The following is a 23090-nucleotide window of genomic DNA, read 5'->3' on the forward strand; positions in this document are numbered from 1 at the left end:
GCGTTATTGTACATGTTCTCTCATAAGTATGATAGTTTCTAGGGGCGTATAGCTAGGAGTGCAACCGCGGGGTCATTGCGCCTGTGCGCCATCAGAGATGAGCAAAGAGCTTTTCTAAGAGGTGGTACCACATGGTGGCTTTTAAGTCTCATTTCTCCCCTTGGATAGTAAACACTTTGGGACTGGGACTCTGTCTTACCATGGCATTTCCATTACAGCAGAGAGAGGACACTAACACCCACTTGTATAGTGAATGGCCGGACTCTCAGGAATTTAGCAGAATGTATCTCAGGGGAGTGGTCTGAGGAGGCCTCTCTTACGGATATTTCTCTCCCCGGGGACCAAAAGCACTGCACCAAGGAAAGAGAATCTTGGCTCTTTACCTAGTGAGCTTCGCCGAGCTTAGGGCAGAGAGTGGCCGGGCCTCTGGAACCCTCGCGAGGGCCCGCACGGCCGCGGGCTCCTGCATTCTCCCCGCCCCCGGTGGGTGACTCAGGCGGCTATGACGGCATTCTAGAGGAAGGCGATGACGGGCGCGCGGCCGCGCGCCGCGGAGAAGCGCAGAGCCCGGGAGCGCGGCGGCGGGGGCAGCGGAGTAGCGGCAGCGCAGGCGGCGCCCGGGCGGGAGCGGCGGCGCGTGGCGGCGGCAGGCGGCATGAGCGGAGCGCCCGGCGCGGGCCTGGCGCTGGCCGCGCTGCTGCTGGCCGCGTCCGTGCTGAGCGCCGCACTGCTGGCCCCCGGCGGCGCCCCGGAGCACGGCGCCGAGGCCGCGCCGCCGCGAGGTGAGTGCGGCCCCCGCGCCCCCTCCGGCTGCCCGGCTCGCGGGGCGCGCCACCATCCTCTCCCTCGGGGCGACGCGACACCGCCTCCCGGCTCGGGACGCTCGGCGGGCGAGCGCTCGGAAAAGCAGTTATCCGGAACTAGAGTTTTTGTTTACACTACGCGTTTGCGGAGAGCCCCGGGCCAGGTAGCACGTTTGGCCGATGTCGCAGGCACAGCATCGCGCATCGGGGGGCGCGAGACAGCACCCAAACGGCACCCACACGAAAGGGAAGACACGGGGAGAGCGGGGGGCGGGGAGCGGGGTCGCCGGCCTCCTGGAGAGCCGCGAGGCCCCCCGCGTCTTCAGGCGACTTTGCCTTAGTAGTCAAGCGGTTTTGATCGGGAGACCTGTACCTCCCAGATGCAAAGCTAGATAAAAGGCGGACAGGACAAGAGGTGTGTATCCGACATGCATTCCTTATCTAGTCCACTGTATGGCGGGACTTCCGCACAGATAAAGCCCCTGTCCCGGAGGACAGGATTCAGCGGCTGGCAGTTGCGGGGCGGGAAATTGGAGCCCGGCCGCCGCCCCACCCCGCCCCGCGGCTGGAGCTGCGTGGCGCCCGCGCGTGTCCGCCTTGGTCCCGAGGTGGACCCCGAAAACCTTCGCTCCGCACTGGGGTTACACTCCCGAGTGTACGGCCTATGTGGAATAAAATTCAGCTGGAGATAGCGCGGGGAGGGCGGTGATTGCGGCAGCTGGTCGTTAAAACTCTAAGTCCGATCTGGAGCAAACCTAACCCCAGCCTCTCGGGCAACTTTTTACTTCCGAGGTGACGGGAGGAACAGTTGAGGAAGCTTGCTGGGAAGCTGGGAGCGAGGTTCGCGGCTGGAGGGGCCGGGCAGGGGTTTTTCTCGCGGGGAGAGGGAAGATTCTAATGTGTGGTCGGGAGGAGAGACACTCAGCTCATGTAGTGTCTCAGCTCATGTAGTGTCTCCCCAGCTTGACTGGTCTCCAAACTCACCAGAGGAAATGGTGAAAAATACACACTCTGGACCCCTGGAACGGGGATCCCAGGACCCTAGAAGATCCTAGGCCCTAGCCCTTCCCCAGAGGATGCTTAGGTCAGGGATTGGGGATCAGCCATGAGCAGCAAATTCTGTTCGGTCAGCGTTTGGGGAAGGTCAGACTATCATCTGAACCCTCTTATTCCCTTTTCTGTATCATAACCGGGGTTTTAGTGTCAGTGTGTAGTTCAGACTGCCACTTCTCCCCAGTCAAAATCTTGTAGGGCGACGACAATGAATTTTGAAAAAAACCTCTTAGCCGATTGTTTTGTATGTTGCCTCCACCCCTCCACCACCCGGGAGCTCAATCTCGTCCACTCCCCTTCATTTTGATGAAACCGAGCCCAAGAGGTTACATAAATCTGCTCAGTCACAATTTGTCAGGCTCTTTCTTTGCATTGTAGCTCCAATTCATAACAATAATTATTTTAGGAAAAAAGGTAGTTTGTAAATAGTAATTCTCTGTGGTGAGGGAGAACATAGTATCCCTAAATGATCCATCCCAGAACCTTCACCGATCTGGGTTGAGAGAATGGTCAGACCTTTAGTGCCACGGAGTCCACTGGAAAACTTCCTACTAAGAATTCCATCTTCATATGATTTGAGGACTCAATTTTACTTCAAAAGAAAAAAAATAAGTAGAATATGTCTTAAAATATGCACAGCAAAGACACTCCTGAGTAGACAGTTAGAACCAGAAATTAAAAATTTGGAAATAAAATTTAAAAAGTCTAATATACAAACAGCACCATTACAGGACTAATGAACAGTGACTTTTTTTTTTCTCATATTTCCTCATCAAGACATTGTTAGACAGGAAAAGGAGAAGGAAGTTCTTTTGTAGATAACACTCCTTGAGTGTTGCCTTGGTATTTCTAAAGTCATCTGTGTGGGGTGTTGGCAGCTTTTTCTTGAAACAGCATCAGGTTCAATTTCAGTGTCATATTAGAAGGCTTCGGAATTGCGTCCTTTGTGTCTGTGTGTGTGAATGATACAGATTCATTGGTTTAAAAAAAAAAAAAAGTTCAAATAATGCAAAAAAGTACGAAGGCGTCAAAATCCCTTGACTTTCCACTCAGTCTCTCTGTTAGAGACTGCATGTTAGAATTACTTGGCTGCATGTTAGAATTACTTGGGGGAGCTTTTGTTGTTGTTTCGGGGAGGACATTTTTAAAATCATGCTGGTTGGGCCCAGATTCTGATTTAATTGGTCTGGGGCGGGGTCGAGGCTTTAATATTTTTTTGGTTCTGTTTTTTATGGCCCTCAAGCAAGCTTTCATATTATGAAATAAAAGAGGTTAGATTATTACCTTTCTAGTTGTGTTATTAAACAGTTTCTCATTTTTTCCTCGTTTGCCTGGAAGCTAGAGGGTAAATTAATTTCTTTCACATAATAGATATAAATGGCCCAGTTGGTCTCAATGAAACATTTTGCTTTAACTTTAGCCAATAGTAATTCATTTTGTTTTCCTCCAAACTTGGTAAACTTAGAATGTATGGGTCTTCGTGGACTCCTAAAAGCATCTAATATGGGGAGCTCTAAGCTAGAGGAGCATGGAGCAGTGCGTCTTTCTGCCCTTTAGCCTGAGACTCATCCTCTCTCTTTACCTGCTCCAAATCTGCTGTGGAAACTAGAAGGAGATCCAGAACTCCAAAGTGATGTAGAGCAGAGCTTCTCAGACTTTAAAGGGAGTTCAAATCCTCCAAAGACCCTGCTGCCTGTGTGCTAATACAGTAGGTTTGGGGTTACGTAGTTCTTATGCTGCCCATGCTATGATCAGAGGTGAGTAACACGGCTGAGGAAAATTTGGACTTTGGAATCACACAAATTGAGTTAAAAACAGTAATTTCATGGAAAAACTATGCCCATTGACAGTTATCTAATTCTGTGAGCCTTAATTTCTTCATCTGTAAAATGGAGAATATACCTTGCTCATGAGATTGTCATACTGTCAAAGAGAAGGTATGTAGAAACTACTAAATTCAGTGCCAGTCACATTCTTAGCACTTGATGAATGTAAGGTCCTTACATAGTCCTTTTACATACTGGATGTGGATAGTGTCTACTGAGTCCTTGTTTGTAGTAGAGGCACCTGTGCAAAAGGGGATCTGGGTGTGTGTGTACACGCATGCGTGCATGCACACCCATGTGCCTACAAATTAAGGGGTTAGAGACCCCAGAGTGCAAGCATTTGAGGAGCACTCCATGAAGCCAGCATTCACACAGGTGCACTTTGTCTTTAACACATCTTTCAGGCTTCTTCCTTTCTTAATTTTTTTTCCCTAATTCTTACCAGATTTAGACAAAAAATGGCATGTAGAGCTCAAGATGGACCAGGCTTTGCTGCTCATCCATAATGAACTACTTGGGACAGACTTGTCTGTCTACTGGAACTCTGAACGCTGTTATCATGTAGGTATAGTGTTCGCGCTCATAATTTTGTTTACTTTGGGGCTAGTTTGTTTGATCCTTGATGCTTCTATACCTGAAGGCCTTCACATGTTAACTTTAGTTTTATAGGTAAGGAAACAAACAGGTTATAAAATCAGAGGAAATATAATCAAGGAGAATGCCTAGCAATGAGCAACATTGGTTTCTTATCTTTCCCACCACCCATCTTTTAAAAAACTCAGTTGTCAGTGATGAGCAAGATTGATAGGCTGTGTTTTATTTTACTTCTCTGCCTGAAACAACTCTCTTGCTGGACCAGAAGGAAGTGAGACACCTGGGTGTTCTTCGAGGACAACAGTGGTTGATGACAGTGGGGAAGCACATGTTGAAGCAGTGGCAGTTATTCCAGGGATCAGCTTCTCTGACGATACAGAATTTGTTTTATCTGAAGGTTTTACCCCTATTCTAGGACTTGTTGCTTTTTAAGGATAAGGCTATTCTTCCATGTAAAATAAAATATTCAGCAAACTGTATTATTTGGAAACACTGAAGAATTATAATTTGGACATGCAGTCTTACAGTAAACTGCTTTCCAAAACCTTGAGACCCCTTTATTCTCAGGATCCTGCTTTATGTTAATCAGAAAGAAAAGGGGAAATGTAAAGCTATTGAGTAGGGGTCTCAAGGTTTTGGAAAGCAAACAATGTCATCCAAACAAAAAGATAAAAGGAAACGATAAAAATAATAACTATATAATGGAAAATGAGAAAAAAATTTAAATACGAATGAGTAAGGGGATGATTTTTAAAATAAGAGTCACATGATTGGTAAATTATTGATGAGTTTAAGAGAACAATGGAAATTAAGAATATTAGAAATTAGAATATATATAACCCTGTAATTAAAATATTGTCTAATGAACACTCATAAGCTGATAAATTTGAAATTCAAAAGTTGATCTCCTTCAAAAAATACAATATAAAGATTAATTCAAGAAATTAAGAACATAAATAGATCAACAACTGATTAAGAAATCTGGAAAGTTATAACACATTTCTTACCCAACAATAGGAAAAATTGTATATGTTTTCAAATAAGTAATTCTCAATCTATGTAAATTGACCCTAAATATAATGACCACCCCCCACTCCTAAAACAATGGCTTGATATCTTATTTATTCTGCAGTATAGATAAAACATTCATCTTAAAATTTGACAAAGATATGAAAAGAAATGCAGGCCAATTCTTCTAGTTAACATAAGTTCAAAAATCTTATCAAGTAGAATAAAATCCTATCAAGTAGAATAAGTTAGCATATTGATAGATATATTTATGTTGACATATTTTTTCTTGAGGAATCCTTAGGACTCATAAGTAAAGAAAATGATGAAATTTTAATGGGAAAAATATAGGTTAAATCGAGCGATAGCTAGTGCACTGTGATATGAAAAATAAACAGGAAAAATGGCAGTTCTTCCAAAATTAATTCATACATTTAACACAATTGCTGTTATGGTATCAATGGATACTTTATAGGACCTGCGTAAATAATTCCAAAATTTGTTGAAATTTTGGAAAAATTTGTGAGCAAGAGAATCAAAGGACAGCACAAAAGGAGAACCAGGCAGTATAGAGACTTACTGTACTAGGTAAAATCTATTACAAAGCCACAATACTTGATGTAGCCAAAAAAAGGAAATGAAGACCAGGACCAAACTAAATATAAGAAGGAGAAAGTAATTTACACAAGAATTTAACATATTACAACTAAAACCACAGGGAAAGGTATTTAGAATTATTGTATACCATTTGTCAAATGCTCGAAGTGGATTCAAGTTTAAAAAACTTCCACAAACTTAAGTACTAAAAAAGGCAGAATACAGTCTTAAACCAATGAAACAATAGAAGAAATAATAAGCCAGGTTATCATGACTATATAAAACTTTAAACACTTGTAATTAAAAACAATAGAATCTAACAAGATGAAAGCACTAGGATGGAGAAATATTTGATAGATAAAAGATGAATATTACAGTATATGAGGGTGACATATTTCTACAATTATGTTCAAAGGAATTTGGTTTCTAAATGATGGATCACACCATAGGAAAGAAAATAGTAAAAGAATATTGAACTATTTAATCTGATAACTCCAAAATGTAATCTTAATGCTGTGATATCATAAATATCTAGTATGTGAACAGAAAGAAAAATGATTTTTAAATCCTGAGAAGGCTAATGAGAAATAAATATATTGTAGTTTTTCTTATTTGAGTACTATTTGGCATATGTAATAAGAACCGTTAAAATGATTATTTTTTTACCCAGTAATTTTATTTTTGGAAATTTAGAGAAAGAATTTAAATGAATAAGAGCATCATGTGTGGATCTTTTAAAACGATGTAACTTATATAAAATACATATCATATAAATTATCATTAAATAATTAAATATATATTTATTTTTTAAAACAATATAATTGACATAAATTACATAAGAAAAGAAAAAAGCTTTGAAAGTAATCTAAAAACTCACAATTATAATATTTAATGGAATATAATGTAACCATTAAAAATTATAAATATGCAAATTGGGTAGAATCATGGACATTTATTTGTTAAAAATAATAAAAACAATAGAATACAGGATTTAATGTATGCTGTATTTTGTTAATTATGTGAAAAAATTACCTACGAAAAAAGTTGTACAGTTCCATAGCAATGTATAGTTTATATAGGAAAATTTTATTTAAATTATTGAAATTTAAATACTTTTTTGTAAGTATGAAAGAAAAGTCATCTCAGTATGTTTAGTTGGATGTTCACAGCCTCCAACAACTAACAGACTTTCAAACACCTCTAACAGTTTGCTTCTGTTTTTATTTTATAGTGCTTGCTTCAGGTTCTGGTAAATGTTTCAGGGAATGGAAAACCTGGGAAGCCTAGCATTGCAGCTGTTGCTGTGAGCACCCAGCACGGATCCATCCTGCAACTTAATGACACCTCGGAAGAGAAGGAAGTTTGTAGGTTTGTGCCTGCTTTGCTATGACCTACTGAAGTTTGCATTTTCTTTATACTTTTTTGCCTATTTGGTTTTAGCTTTTTCTTCCTTCAAAATATTTTTCTATATCTCCCCTGGTCTGCACTCAGGAATGAGTATCACTCTGCCTTCATGTCATAATCAGAATCTAAGTCCTTTTTTTCTGGATCTAATCAATTTTCTTAATTTTACCTAATCTTTATAGGCTGGAATACAAATTTGGTGAATTTGGAAACTATTCTCTCTTGGTAAAGCACGTCCATAATGGAGTCAATGAAATTGCTTGTGATGTAGTCGTTAATGAGAATCCAGTTGACAGTAACCTACGTATGTATATGCTCTTTGTTGATTTTTGAAGTTTGCATTTTCAAAGGTTTCCATTTTTGATTACTGTTTTCAACACTTTGCATAATTTTAAACCTAGATTATAGCTTATCTATTTGATAGTTATGGTAGATTTATAATGTATTTATTGTGTCATTGGTATTTAAAATATCAAGAAAATTATGTGATATAAAGAAAATTATATATGTCAACATATACTCACAGTTGTTTAATTATTAAGCATAAATAAACCAAAAAAGTTAATTCAGTGGAAAGAAACTGGAAATAGAGCAATTGACTGTCAAGTATCTTCCTTATTTTTGGATTTAGGGTATAGTATTTCCTGTATGTGTCTTATGTTGACAGTGCAGAGGTCCCCTTAGGTTAAGAAGGGACCTTTCATTCTCTAATAACTTTACTGAAGAAAATCTGTCATTCTGAGCCTCCCATTAGGTAATATAATAAGTCCCTGGGGCATTACTACTGTTCCCGGTGAAGCTATTGAAGACTGTGAGATCATGTCGAAGGAACATAAGAGCCAATATGAAAGGGCCAGCATGGGACAATTTAAGTATTAAAAAGAATAATGAGTGTAATTGATGGAAATACATTGAATAAACAAAAAAACAAAAAGTTCATTATGAAACTAAAAAGAGCAAGGCCCCTCTCCCCAAACAAACATAAAAACAGTACTTAGATTGCCTTTCAAGGTAATAAGGACTCATAATTTTAACTTATGTGATTTAAAATTTTCAATTGAAAGATCTAAGAATTTGTCCTGCTTTTTCTGTTTTAACTGTATTTTAGGATAACCAAATAGTCCTAGATGATGAGGGTAAATTCTTTAGAGAATAATTCCAGCTAATGGCAGAAAGTCAGAATATTTTGCATCCCCTCACGAAATAATTGATATAGGGAAAAATCATGAGTGGCTGATACTGTCAGGTGAAAGGGGAGCTTTACCTGGGAGTGGTCAGGCTCTCACCACCTGAACACACGCGTGGGACGCGTGGGGCACGTGGGCAGTCGCGGGGGGTACTCCTGATGCGGTGCAGTGGGAAAGACACAGCGCCACGTGTGACGTATTCTTCCTGGAAGAGCTGAACTTTATTAGTCAAGCCTTTACTGCTAATTTCCTGTTCATAGAACATCTGGAGAGTGGAAGAACAAGTTCAGTGACACCATGAGGAAGCACCTGACAGATCTAGGATGGGAGACTTGCTAATAGACAGCAGCTGACCTGGTGTTTAAAACAAGTCAGTGGCTGCTTATAACTCAATGAGACTGAAGAGACATAAGCAAATGCAAGATATGAACCTTATTTGGATCCTGAATTGAACACACTAACTACAGAAAACATTTTTGGGACTAGAAAAATTTGAATATGGACACAGTGTTAGCGAGAGAATGATTTTTAATTTTGTATGACATCATGGTTATATAACAAAAGGCCCATTTTGAAGAAACTTTTAATTTTGAAATAGTTTTAGAAAGATTGCAAAAAAGAGTTCTCATATATTCTTTTCCCACCTTTTCCTAAACCCCCAAACTATATAATCATAATACAGTTATCCAGGAACTTAACAATGATACAGTGCTCCTTACTGACCTAGAAATTTTCAAATTTCTCCAGTTGTCCCTACTAACTTTTTTCTTTTTCTGGTCTAGGACCCAGTCCAGGATCCCATAGTACATTTAATTGTCAGGCTTCTTACCTGCCTCTGATCTAGGACAGTTCCTCAGCCTTTCTTTGTCTTTCATGACCTTGACCCTTTTGAAGAGGACTGGCCAATTATTTTGTTATTTGGGTTTACTTGCCGTTTCCTCGTAACTAGGTAGAAGTCACGCATTTTTGGCAGATTACTACAGAAGTGATACTGTGCCCTTCTCAGCGGGTCATGACAGGAGTTGCATGATGCTGATATGTCTTTACGCGACTCTTATTTTAGAGATACATACTGAATACGTAGGAATGAAATGACTTGGTGTCTGGGATTTGCTTAAAAACACTTGAGGCGAAAAAAGATTTAAAAAGCAGAGAGAAGAGTAGTAATAGACAAAGCAAGAGTGACAATATCTTGATAATTCCAGAATTTAGGTGATGGGCATATATGGGTTTATTATACAATTCTCTGTATGTTTGTGTATGTTTGATATTTTTTCAGAATGAAAATTAGCACTCCCTTCATGGTGTTCTCAGTTGTTTTAGGAAATTTAGCGCAAAAATATAGGCTCTTCCTCATTTGTTTCCATTTTCATTTGTTTTTATTTTTCATTTACAGATTAAGTGTAGTGCTGTAACAACTTTGCTACTTTCGATGATATTTTTGGTGATAATGTGTTTTCTGTTACTTTTCTAGCTGTGAGTATTGCGTTCCTTGTTGGAGTAGCAGTCGTCGTCGCAGTGTGCTTTCTCAGGTTCTTGTTGAGGTAAGCAGATGTTAGGGGAGAACACAATTGGGGAAAGAAAAATATAGAAAAAATATATTCAGAAAGAGTAGTGTGACCCTTCAAGTGACCATTATTCTTTGACTAAATGAATACTTATCGCATCCACCATGCCCAGTCCAGTCCTAGGTATTAGGGATTCAGTATAGAGTTAGAGATGATCCTTGACTTCATGGAAATGATAACCTAGTTCTAATGGATCTTTGCCTTCAGTCCTCCCAAATGACTGAAAAAGTAGAAGAAAAAGCCTGAGAAAGAATTCTTTCCTAAGAGAATTTCACATCCTGCTTCGTAGAGAGTGGAAGTGGGCTGTGATGATTTTAGGAGATGGCTGCCACGGCAGACTTTTCTCCCTTCTCTCCAGTTCTAAGCCCTGAGGCCATCCCTCTAGTCCAGCTTCCCAGCTCCTACCAGTCTGTGCATCTGGCAGCAGACCTGGAGGATGAGGTGCGGTTCCCACGGACCACAGTGTGGACTCCTTCCCTTGGTTAGGGTTAGTAGCTTGGAGAGGGAATTCTCCTCTGTCTGGTTAACAGTGATTCTGGTGAAAGCGAATTAGTAGGTTGGAAAAGAAAAATAAAATAAAATTGATCCAGGCCTGGCCAATTGCCTTTCAAAGAAAAGTTCTTTCATGTTTTAAAAGGAATAAGATTGATTTTTCACAGGCTCGGCCTGTTAGGGTCTCAAGAAGAACCACAATATTTTATCAGTGAGCTGTATCTAAATTGGAGAAAGAGAATCTAGCCTTTTAAGTCTGCTAGCTTGAGGGAAATCCTGCATCTTTGTGAGTTTATGCACTCTGACCCTCTGCATATGTGCATCTTAGAAAGAAGTCCATGTAGGACAAAGCTGATTGTGTGTAGGGGTAAAAGAACTATATGATGCTTATATATGATGCGTTTTGTGGACAGAGTATAATCCTAACAGAGGAGTTTCATGTCTTTGAATTAAGATATTATTTTGTCAGTCTTTGGATTAGATGCAAGTACTGTTCCAGTTTATTAGGGTGTTGTCATTTGGTGCTTTTAATATGAATGGAGCTATTACATCATTTTGTAAAGTAATTGGTAGCCAATAATCAAGCTCTTATGAGGGGAAGAAACACCAGCTTACTGCACTGTGGAACTGAAACTCTTCTTCGCATGCGATTCTGTGTTTGCAGCCCGTGGGCAGACTGCTGTTGTAGGCAAAGTAAATGTCCTTTGTCCTTGCCCTGTCACTTCCCAGCATGCCCATGAAAGTCTGAGGAAGTTCAGATTTGTCTGAACCAGAAAGAAATCTGAAAAAGTAGTAAGATTACAGCCACTCTCTTTTCACCAAGAGAACAAGCATGTACAAGAGAATTAAGGGCTTTTTAAGTGTTTTAATTTTAAAATAGTTTAACTTCTCCTTTTTACTTAGTTGTCTCTCTTTTAATGTTTTTCATGTGATAGTGATCAGTGCTGAATAAACTAGAAATAGGAGTTGAGTCATGAAGAAAAAAGGAGAAATTAAATGTATATGCATTGGATATATGAACCATTTTGGATACTGATTTGAAGAATTAAACTATAAGAAAAACTTGTGAGACAAGGAAATTGAACTGGCTATTTGATGATATTAAGGAACTATTAACACTTTAAAAATGTACTAATGGCACTGTAGTTATTTTTAAAAATAAAAGGAGTTCTTATATTTTAGAGATACATACTGAAGTATTTAAGGATATGATATGGAAATGATATGATATCTGAGATTCTTTAAAATAATCAGTCTAAAGATGGCAGGGAAAAGGGGCAGTGGGTGGGAGCATAGATGAAGTAAGACTGACCACGTGTAGATACTTGTTGAAGCTGGGCGATGAGTCCGTGGAGATTCATTGTACTAGTATGTCTACTTCGGCATGTGCTCGAAACTTCCCGTGATAAAAGAAAAAAAAAAATCTTATGCATTGGATAATTCAAATGTGCAAAGTTTAGGTAAAACATAAGGGTGGTGTTGTTTTTGCCAGGCTAAGATACACTTTTTCAAAATTTGTTTTCCAAGTAGAAATCTCATTTTTAAAAAAAATCAATTAATATATTTATCTTTTGTTAGTCATGTAAATTAGTTTAATATCATCTGTATATCTTTTTGAACTAAAGCGCCCTTCTAGAAAAGGAACTCAATGTATTAACTATTCGAATCACTCCAAAGTTACTTTCAAACTTTCTCAGTGTGCATATGTGCATTTTTATTTAATTGTAATCAAGTCTGCATGTTGGGTTTTTGCTTTTTGTTTTTAATAGTTTATATTTGTATTTCTTTGTATGCATAGAGCCCACGCTTTTGTTCTTTTAATAGCTGTATCTTATCCTGTCACAGCCGTCTCATATTATGTTTAGTCATTTTTGTATTGAGTGCATTTGGTTGCAGTTTTTTTTTGCTATTCTAATTTTAATAGTATTATTAATAACAGTTCTAGTTCCCTGGAACTAAAATTGTTATTAATAATAAAACCCTCCCACTAACTCTTGAATGAAGGCTCTATCTTTATATATTTCTGTTTTACTGATGAGAAAACCATGTAGTATTTGAAAATACTGCTGCTACAAACTTTGATTTCTACTCCTTCCTTATAAAGCTTTAGATGTTTTAATTCTTTGACTTGCATAGAATATGAACTTTAAATTAATTTTTTTCAGTATGATATCCAATTATTTTGAAAATTCTTCCAAAGAAAGCAAATGAACTGAGCCTTTTATTTATTTACAGTTTGGATGACTTTAATAATTGGATTTCCAAAGCAATAAATTCTCGGGAAACTGATCGCCTCATCAATTCTGTGAGTTATTAGACTATATCATGTGTGGTCTGGGTGGTTTTCCAGAGTTTGAATTTACAGTTTCCTATTTAATAATCTTTATTGTCTGGTTTAATTAATCTTATTTATATTGTGGAAGGCCAGGGCGTGTCTTGTATTCTTAATAAAGAGCAGTCTTCTCTTGGCTCCTGTAGAGGGCACTGTCCCCTTCTATATGTTCAGTGAGGCTGGAACTCTGGCCTGCACGGTGGTGCAGGATGTGGAGACATTTTTCTCTGAGGGCACTGCTGCTGAATCAATCCAGTTAAATCGAGAGTGTCAATATTAAATCAAAAGAGAGATTAGTATTTAATCTATAAATGCGATGGCCTGCTAGGATAATGAAGCACATTACTTGTATCAAAAAATTCATTATGGACATATTTATGTTCATTTATGGACATATTTCCTTGTATACTTGTACCAGATGTACATATGGGCCAGTTCTTTGTGGTCTGTGTATCAGCATGGCCACTGCAAGCCCAACAGAAGGCATACAGACACACACAAAAGTGAAAAAACCAAACCTCTAGATGGGATCTTTACAAAAGTGAATTAAAATATTGTTCGGGATAATGATCTTTAGCTTTCCACTCTGTAAATTTCACCACCGATATAGAAAAGTATGAAATTGACTCCTTAGCATTATGAATTGTAACGTATTTCCTTTTTTCTGAAGGAGCTGGGCTCTCCAAGCAGGGCGGGCCAGCTCGGGGACGACACCCGGCCAGAAGCATGGCGTCCGTCTGCTGTGCCTCTGCGTCTCCGCTGTGTGGACACGTTCAGGGGGTATGTGGGGCTGCCTTGCGACGCAGTGGGCACAGGTCGACTAGGGTTACATGTTTATACAAAAACACACTTTTAACTTAAGGTGTTTTATATATCTTTTACTTTTTAGGCTAGAAAGGATTTCTTACAGTAAAAATAAATCGGCAGCCTCTCCTTACCTGAAAACTGTCATGATAGCCAATGTAATATGTTGCTAGACAGTAGCGCGACCAGGCCAGAACCAGTTTCTACTGGCATGTAGATTCTGCTGAGTTAAGGTCACTTACATTGGGCAAGCAGCTGTATGTGGAGCCCCTCGTCTGTCTGCACCCCCATATCTGGTCAGTAGTTTGACGAATGAGAAGATGAGCCAATCTAGAAATGAAACACCAGGAAATGAAAGAGTCGCTCATTCATCACCACCGCTAGCAAAACAGCTAGACTATCAGGCCCTTTCGAGAGCAAACCCACAGCATCATACAGTAAATTGTTACTATTTTATAGGTCTGGTGGAAGACTGAAAGCCACAACCAAACTCTGAAAATAAAGTATAAAACTATATAGCTGAAAATAAATATCTTGGTATCGAGACCTTCATTTCTACCCACTGGGGTCTTTTAAACTCCAGTGATAACCTTATAATTCTAGATATATTTGGGGCCATTCTAGATATATTTGAAGCCAGATAATAATAACAATAATGATAATAATAATAATTGCTAAAATGTTTTGAGCTCTTACTATATGCCAGGCTCTGTCCTAACTTGTCCTAATTTATTTATTCTCTTTAACAATCCTATGAGGTATATACTTTTAATATGCCTATTTTACAGATGAAGAAATTAAACCACAGAGTTCAGTGACTCGCCCAAGGTCACTCAGAGACTAAGCCAGGATTTGATTCTAGGCAGTTGGCCTCCAGGGTCCCCACAAATTACTCTGTTAACATACTAAAATCTTCATTCCCCACATTCTACAAAATCAGCATCAAACAATAGCATAATCAGAATCAATTTTATTATATTTCTCTTTCTCATGTCACTTTTGGAGGTGAGATGCTCACAGGTAGACAGGAACTAACACTTATTAAGTGCATGAAATTTGCAAAGCACTGGTTATGTGGTATAGTATACATTATTCTCCTTAATAGCCCCAGCAGATCCTATGTGAGGTATGTTCTCTCTTTTACAGAGAAGCATTCTGAGGTAACTGATAAGAGTCTTGCACAAGGTCTTATGACTAATAAGAGAGAAGCCCCCATGATTTGAACCCTCAGCTCTGACTCTAGTGTTCTTTAAGTTGAAAGCTCTAAAAATTAACAATTGGAAATATTTTGCTTTATTTTCAAGTTATATAGCATTACATTAATTTTTCTTAAGACATCATCGCGTTGGAAATGTTGGCAACAGAAGGACTTTAGTGTAGCATCCTAACTGTAGTTAATAGAAGTACTAGTGTCTTGCTCTTTAAGTGTCATCTCGTGTCACGACTGCACCTTGTCAGTATACGTATGTCTGTGGCAGTTGGGCTGCTCCTTGTTATCTGTGCAAGCCCTGAGGGCATGTTCTTTCTTGCTTTACAGGATAGCTCTCATCCTCATGGTCTTTGTTAATTATGGAGGAGGAAAATATTGGTACTTCAAACATTCAAGTTGGAATGGTAAGATATTTGCTAAAGGGAGCATTGATTTTGTAGGACCTCTCAGAGGACTGTGGGCGGAAGAATCACTCAGCAACCCCCAGGAACTCCAGAGACGAGGCTCCAGCAGCCTTGTCCGAGCCACTCATCTCTTGCCTCCATAAAATGACCTCCAGATTATTCTATTAGCTCTTTAGTTTTGTTTTCCTTTTGTTTGCTGCGGCTCTATAATACTTAACTGTAATAACATGTAGACTCCAAAGGTCTCTGCTGTAGGACTGTGGAACTCTGCAGAAGATGTTAAGAACTTAGTCATAAATGTCATATTCTAGTTTTGCCTTTCAGTACAGCCACGTATGTGTCTTCTAAGGCTCATGGTCCTCCTTGGTCTGCTGTTGACCCGATGTTCGTCTGAGTGTGCTGAGTAATGGCTGTTAATCTGGCTTGGTGGTTGGTTTAAGAATGGATTTTGAATAGCAGTGCAGAAAGATAACAGATTTGTTCACAAACTTCTAATTTGGTTCTTCAGGCTCAGTTATGTTCTTAGGAAATGCCCCAGGCCCAGTGACTGATTGCAGATTCCCCAGGGAGTGTTTCTGTGTGTTACTTCACAGTGTTTTCCTGTGAACTCTCTACATGAGTTTACTTTCCATATATATCAGACTATAATGGGGCCATTCTAGATTTAGGAATGACTTTCTAGAATCCTTTTCCTTACTCTATATGCTTGTGTTCTTCTGCAGGACTGACAGTGGCTGACCTAGTATTCCCATGGTGAGTTGACAGTCTACCATCATTTCTTCTGTAGGTCATCTTTAGTTTCTTCTTTTCAGCTCATGCTGGAGCCTTTCTCTGAGGCTAGCCTCGAGTTCTGGGCCTCAGGCGTGTGTTTACTCAAGGCCTCTGCTGTTATGAGGTCTTTCCAAAAGTTTGCTACCGAATAATTCTTACGCTTGGCATATTGCTTATCTAAAATCTGTGCATAAAAAAGATAAGTGAATTCAGAGGGAATGTTTTGTTAATGTAGATATGATATTTAAGACCCTTGAATCTTGCTGGAAGTCATAAATTCTGAATATGTAGTTAAATTCCACTAATCTTGAAAATAAGTGTAAGAATCATATTTTCTAAAAGAAATGCAGTGTATTGGTATCAGGGAATTCTGATAAGTTGGCAATAGGGCAATGATGTTAATAAATTAAAATTTAGAAAAATAGTAGAGTAACAAAGCTCTGTGTCTGGTCATTTGTGGCTCACTCACCTTGTTGAGGGACCGTGACTTCCCATACAGTGTAGAATTTGTGTCTTAGTTGTGAAACTTTAAGCGACTTTACTCCATCATTAGGAGGTAGTCCTGGCTCTTGGTTTATGCCTTTAGTTCCAGGTATTTCAGCACCTATATGAACTCAGTTTTTTGGGGGAGGAACTGGGTTTGTTTTTTGGTTTTTGGTTTTTGTTTTTTTTTTGAGATGGGTTTGCATAGGAGGAAGTTTTACGTGCCCACAGACCTGGTGTTCATTTATGTATATTCTCTGTGAGGTTCCCTACAGGAAAGTAGCTTGGTTCCTGTTACTGTTTCTAGAGGTTTTTACCTTAAGTGTCCCCAAGAGAGGAAGCCAGGGGACACAAAGGAGTGTTGCAAGAGCAAACTGCTATCTCCGTTATCCCCTTGCAAATTATTAGAAAAATTACTATTCTGACTTTCTTTTTAAAGAGGTAATTTAGTATAGTAAAAGAAAGGAGGGATATGTGGCTCAGACAAAATCAGAAAAAGAATATAGCTTTCATTTTTCTTTCAGGATCAAGAGTGAATTAGAAATGATTGAAATGTGTGGAATTTGAGGACGTGCTAGTGAATGTTGAGTTATTTGGATTGTGGCATCTTCATCATCATTTCTCTCTGATAACTAAATGGGACAGTTGTCCTTGAGAATTGCATGTAGTACTGATGAATTTTCTCCTAAGATATGACTTGAAGGTGTACAAACCTTATAGCTCCACAGGGCTGCATTCTAATTCTTCCTGCACTCGTAACCTGATGTCATTTCAGTAATTGACTACTTAAAAAAAATCACATATTGCTTCTCTTATGTAGTAGATTATAACATATTAATGCTATATAGACAAAAACATTGGAAATGGCCACCTAGTAATAGCTGTTTTTTTTCAGGTTTGTATTTATTATGGGGTCTTCGATTTTTCTATCAATGACTTCCATACTGCAGCGGGGATGTTCCAAATTCAGATTGCTGGGGAAAATTACATGGAGGAGTTTCCTGTTAATCTGTATAGGCATTTTCATTGTGAACCCCAATTATTGCCTTGGTCCATGTAAGTACTTTTTCCCCTTTATTAGTATATATTCAGGTTTAAATGTGGAAACGTGTTGTAATTTGAAAGAAGTATAATTCCTCCATCTCAGGAACCTGCAAAAAGAACAGTTATTAAAAAAAATTATATATAATGCTTGTATACCTTTGGGCGTTAGTATTGTTATCCTGGACTTTTAGACCTGGGAGGAGCTTCTAAGACCACCCAAACCCTTCTGTTACACAAAGGAAGACTGAGGCCATGAGGAGTTGAAGGGCTTTCTCCATATTATTCAAGTGTAGTAAGGGGCAGAGTAGGGGCCTGACAAGGTCACCTGGTCCTCAGACCATGCCCTTCTGCCACTATTTCATCAACTTTCAAATAAGGCTATTATATAGTAGTTCAGTAATTCACCTTTTACCACCTGTATGCCTGCTGGGTTGCTGAGAAGGAATGACATCTTCGTCATTGTTTTAGTGTGAGGGAAACAGGAAAGCTGAGGGGAGGATGTAAGCCCTGTATTGGGTACCGGAAAGGCAATGATTGATGTCCTCAAGGGGCTTACAGTGTCATTAGCAAAAGAGGATGTTGTTTTCTAGACAACAGCCAAATGAACCGCTCAGGGAAGAAGCACTAAAATGTTAGGTAGGAGGTAGAGGTCACTTGTGGTTGGAGTCACAAGGGAAAATGTCACATAAATGTTGATTCGATGGATCTCTAAAAGTGGGCCACTGCTCCCATGAGGATACATTACAAGGCTCAGTATAGGTTTACTGCCTTCCAGTGTTACAGTCATGTAGTCTGTGAGGCAGGGAGAGTCAGTTGGTGGCCTGTGGTGAGTCTGCAAATTACTGATAAATGTGAGAGTTGACTCTGTAACCCTAATGGGAAAGGGCCAGGAGATGACTTCAGGGACAAGGGTAGTCTTTGCTTCATCCTCATACCTGAGGAAGACACTTTTGCTCTCATCTCAGTCTCCTAGCTGATCAGCTTCCTGCTGTGAGTTTGAGCCACGTCTCTTGACCATACATAGTATTTCTAACTCTAAGAGCTTAAAAAAGACTTACTCAGATTCCCCCTTAGAAAAAAGTAATGCTGTCTTGGGATGAAATGAGACGTGCTGGCTAACCTTTACCTAACTTGCACCTTCTGCAGTGTCTTGGGATAAGGTGCGAATCCCTGGTGTGCTCCAACGGCTGGGTGTGACTTACTTTGTGGTTGCTGTGTTAGAACTCCTCTTTGCAAAACCTGTGCCTGAGAGTTGTACCTTGGTGAGAAAACTCTATTTTTTTTTTTTGTTGTTGTTGTTAAAAGGAGGGCATCACTGTATAGTTTTTAGAACTTCATTTAGTTCTGAATGCAGAATTGTACTTCAGTAGACTCTTTAACTCTGTTAGTCAAATTCATTATTTTTTCTTCGATTAGTTATTTTTATTTAGTCTTTATATCAGTCATATTTTTATTGTGGTAAAAAATACATAACATGAGATCTACCCTCTTAACAAATTTTTAAGTGCCCAGTAATCAAATGCATATGGGTGGCATTAGATATTACTATCATCTAGTTTGCTAGTTCAGTCTTTTGAGACATGACTGCCAGTTTTTCCAACCCCTTGTGATATAAAGTATATAAAAAAAACTCATAGAACATATCGCCTATACAAAGGCTGCAAAGGTTTAACCTCGAGAAAAAGTGCCAAGCTGGGGTATGGGAGAATGACATATTCTTGGCTATTTCTTCTTTGTAAGAAGTATGTGACAGAGTCACCTCTTTTGTGTTTACTTTCTATCTCACTATAAATTGCTGAGTTTACCTGGTCACAGCAATTTTTTTTTCCCCAATGGAGGTAAAATTTCAGGTGGAAATGTTTAAATTCTTCTTCAAATGGTCCTACTTAATAATAAATTAAGTAGAGCTGCATTTGTTTTCTAGCTTCTTTCTGTACATGTAACTAGCAAATTCATCACCAAATCTCACATTCTCTTGGTTCTTCCTGTCATGATTGCTCAGTTATGTGTTTTTTGAGTACATGCAATCGTTACTCCTTTACCTCCTCTGCCCTCCTGGTCCGTGTGCCTATACTCTCTACTAGCTTTCCTTAAGTTGAAGTGAGACTAGACACGTGCAGGGGAACATCGGCTTGGTTAGCCATGTGTGGGACCTATGGGTCTGTGGAGGCTTGTCCAGGGCCACTACGATGGAGTGAGGCTGGGTGGGATGCCAAGGGGTTAGGTGGTTTGCATCCTTCTTCCTTCAGCCAGAATAGCTGCAAGGGTTTAATTTCATTTTCCTCTTTAAAATTTATTTTTAACTTCTTTTTTAGAACAACTTTATTAAGATATATTTCACATAACATAAAACTCATGTTTGACATGTATAATTCAGTGATATTTAGTATATTCAGAGTCGTGTAGTTATCACCACTATTTAATTCTAGAACATTTTCATCACTCCAAAAAAAACCCCATGTTTACTACTAGCCACTCCTCTTTCCCCCCAACTCTCCTAGTCCTAGGCGATTCCTAATCTGCTTTCTATCTCTATAGAGTTGTCTGTTTTGGACATTTCATATAAATGGAATTATACAATATGTGGCTTTTTGTATCTGGCTTCTTTTGCTTAGCATAACGTTTTTCAAGGTTTATCCATGTTTTCCCATTTATCAGTGCTCGATTCCTTGGTGAATACCATTCCATTTTGTGAATGTACCACATTTTATATTCATTCATCAGCTGACGGACGTTTGACTTGTTTCTCCATTTTGGCTATTATGTATTTTAATGATTCTCTGTATTTTTGCGTACATGTTTTTGCGTGTGTGTGTGTGTGTGTGTGTGTGAACATCAGTTTTTAATTCTCTTGGGTATAGGAATAGAATTTCCCACTGATTTCTTTTTAAATAATGTTTTACCATGATATTTCATAGAGAGGGAACATCTAGGCCACATAACATATGTGCAATAAACATGCCTCTATTTTTTCATTAGTACCATAATGGCCAAGAAAACAATCATGGGAAATTCCCCCAAATACATATGCTGCATATTATTTCCATTCTACCTGCATTTAGGAGAGAAGATGCTTTTCCCTTCAAGACATCATCTCCAGCTGGCCCCAGTGGCTCTTCATCCTGATGCTGGAAAGCATTTGGCTAGCCTTGACATTCTTCTTGCCTGTTCCTGGCTGCCCTACGTAAGTGAGCCTGTGTAGGTAATCCCTTTTTGCATGTCATTTTCTGCCAAGTCAGAGCTTCTGGGGCTATACTTTCAACTTTCTCAAGTCAGAGGAATCCTCTTTCACTCTTCTCCTTTGAGGCATACTTGGTATTGAGAGAAGAGTTTGGTATGTGTCCAGAGGAGTATCCCGGTGAAGATTTTTACGGTCAGTTTGAATGGAAGTTGGGCCTCTGAGCCTTCACATGTAGGGGGGCAGTCAGGTCAAAAGAACATTGGTGAGAGTGCATGGTGCCAGCGGGGTTCCCAGGCTTGTACGTGTTTGAGGCTCTTTCTTGGGATCCATAAACAGCCAGAATATACTGTAATCCCCTCTGAAGTCTTATGAGTTAAGTGCACGTTCTCACTTTCCCAGTGGTTATCTTGGCCCTGGTGGCATTGGAGATCTGGGGAAGTATCCAAATTGTACTGGAGGAGCTGCTGGCTACATTGATCGCTTGCTCCTGGGAGATGATCACCTTTACCAGCACCCTTCTTCAAATGTGAGTAACACTGGCTTATACTTAGGACTGGACACTAAGGAGCTCTGAAGTGAAGGAAAATAGAAAGGGGTGGCCAGCTTCAGCTGTGTCCATTTAATAAACTATGCTGGGACCTAATTTTTATTTGAAAAAATGACTGAGTTTAATGTTCATTGTGAGGTGGTATGTAAACATTACTTTGGATTTTAAAATGAGAACACCGTATATAAAATATGTAGCATAGTGCTTTTCTGTGTGTCTCAGGTCGGATTTCCTGGCAGCAGACTCTGAGACAGAGATTCATATATGCAGGAAGTGTAGCAGGCAGTCTTTTTGGGATCAACACCTGCTAGGGAATGAAGGGTAGAGGGAACAGTTGAACAGCATTGCAGTCACATGGAGGCCTCACCTGATCTCATGGTGGGGCCATCCTGATGGCATTTTTAAAAGTTCAGGTATTTGTTCATTTCATCTGTTCATTTCATTCAGAGTTGTTCTGCACTGAGGGGACGGATTGGGCCCTCGATATCCCTGGTTGGGTGTGGACTGCCCCCAGCAAGGGGGTGAGACTCCTGGAGAGGTAGCTCTCTGAAGTCAAGGATAAATGCAGAAGAGGGACTTGATTGAGAGCTATTGGCCATTAATACTTCTAGCAGCTGAGGAATGAACGCTTTAGTTCTGACAAGGGCGGGGTAGGGGGAGATATCTCAGTGATACATTACAACATTCACTACACTATATATTTCCAAATTTCTATGGTTTCTACAATAACATTTATTTTGTAATAAAATAACACAGACTTTTAAAAAATAGTATTTGCCTTAAAAGAAGATAGGAGTCTATGGCCATGCTACCCTGAACAAGCCCGATCCCGTCTGATCTTGGAAGCTAAGCAGAATTGGGCCTGGTTAGTACTTGAATGGGAGACCACCTAGGAAGACCAGGTGCTGTAGGTGTAAAAATAAAAAATAAGGGATTGTAAACTGACAAGGTCCTTACAGTCTGTGAGGTCAACCAAGGGTTGCCTCGCCAAAAAAAAAAAAAAAAAAAAAAAAAAAAGATAGGAAGCTGTTGTGTTACAGTAAGATTGACCAAAAAGAATAAACTTAAAAATTATGATGGTGTTATACATAGTGTTTGAAATTGATTAGAGATGCATTCTGTTGCTGGGCCTGTCTCCTGAGCCACCTGAATTTAAAATGGCTGTGCTGGACCATGGCTCATCCTTGGGCTCTGTATTCCCTTTACACACCACACACTACACACTTTCTTGGCTAGAAATATTCTGCTTATAATCCCCACAGGTTGGCAGTGAATTTCTTCAGCTAAAGCAAAACACATTAAATACTGGAGTGTATTTAAATTTGTATTTAGTCAGTGAGATTTTGTGTGCATTTTTTCTGATCACTGAGTGAGTGCCGCTTTCTCGTTCTGTTTTGTTAAGGTGCTCTATCATACCAAGGTGGCCTACGATCCAGAAGGAATCCTAGGGACCATCAACTCCATTGTGATGGCATTTTTAGGAGTTCAGGTATTTGTTCATTTCATTAGGATACATTTTTTTTTCTGACGTTTTGTGATTATTTATTCATCACTAATTCAAAAAAATTATTTCATTAAAATAGCTATTTGGAAGTTCCAAAAAATTATTTCATATTTAAATAGCTATTTTAATGAAATAATTTTTCGAATTAGTAATAAATCAATAAATTCCATTCATATTTGACTGTCAAAACTAGAAGTTGCTAAAATTTAGCACATTCGAAGAATTAGGTATAATTTTTGTATTTTCAAAAACATTCTTATTATTTACATGGCCTATCT

General features: G+C 39.2%; 1 protein-coding gene and 1 pseudogene across 1 annotated transcript in view; both read left to right on the plus strand.

The window, feature by feature from the left end:
- The first annotated feature begins 511 nt into the window (after positions 1–511).
- HGSNAT (heparan-alpha-glucosaminide N-acetyltransferase) overlaps positions 512–23090 on the plus strand; it is a 28357-nt gene continuing 5778 nt past the window's right edge. Inside the window, exons 1-14 of the mRNA XM_016127363.2 lie at positions 512–782; positions 4128–4243; positions 7113–7249; positions 7468–7589; positions 9947–10016; positions 12768–12837; positions 13535–13644; positions 15206–15282; positions 16005–16035; positions 17432–17592; positions 18727–18842; positions 20643–20764; positions 21161–21287; positions 22711–22797. Of these exons, the coding sequence (XP_015982849.2) occupies positions 527–782; positions 4128–4243; positions 7113–7249; positions 7468–7589; positions 9947–10016; positions 12768–12837; positions 13535–13644; positions 15206–15282; positions 16005–16035; positions 17432–17592; positions 18727–18842; positions 20643–20764; positions 21161–21287; positions 22711–22797 (1602 nt within the window). The 5' untranslated portion in view covers positions 512–526. The remainder of the gene's footprint in view (positions 783–4127; positions 4244–7112; positions 7250–7467; positions 7590–9946; positions 10017–12767; positions 12838–13534; positions 13645–15205; positions 15283–16004; positions 16036–17431; positions 17593–18726; positions 18843–20642; positions 20765–21160; positions 21288–22710; positions 22798–23090) is intronic.
- LOC118609540 lies at positions 22104–22222 on the plus strand (annotated as a pseudogene).

The sequence above is a fragment of the Rousettus aegyptiacus genome, unplaced genomic scaffold, assembly GCF_014176215.1.
Source record: "Rousettus aegyptiacus isolate mRouAeg1 unplaced genomic scaffold, mRouAeg1.p scaffold_m13_p_11, whole genome shotgun sequence".
Taxonomy (NCBI): Eukaryota; Metazoa; Chordata; class Mammalia; order Chiroptera; family Pteropodidae; genus Rousettus; species Rousettus aegyptiacus.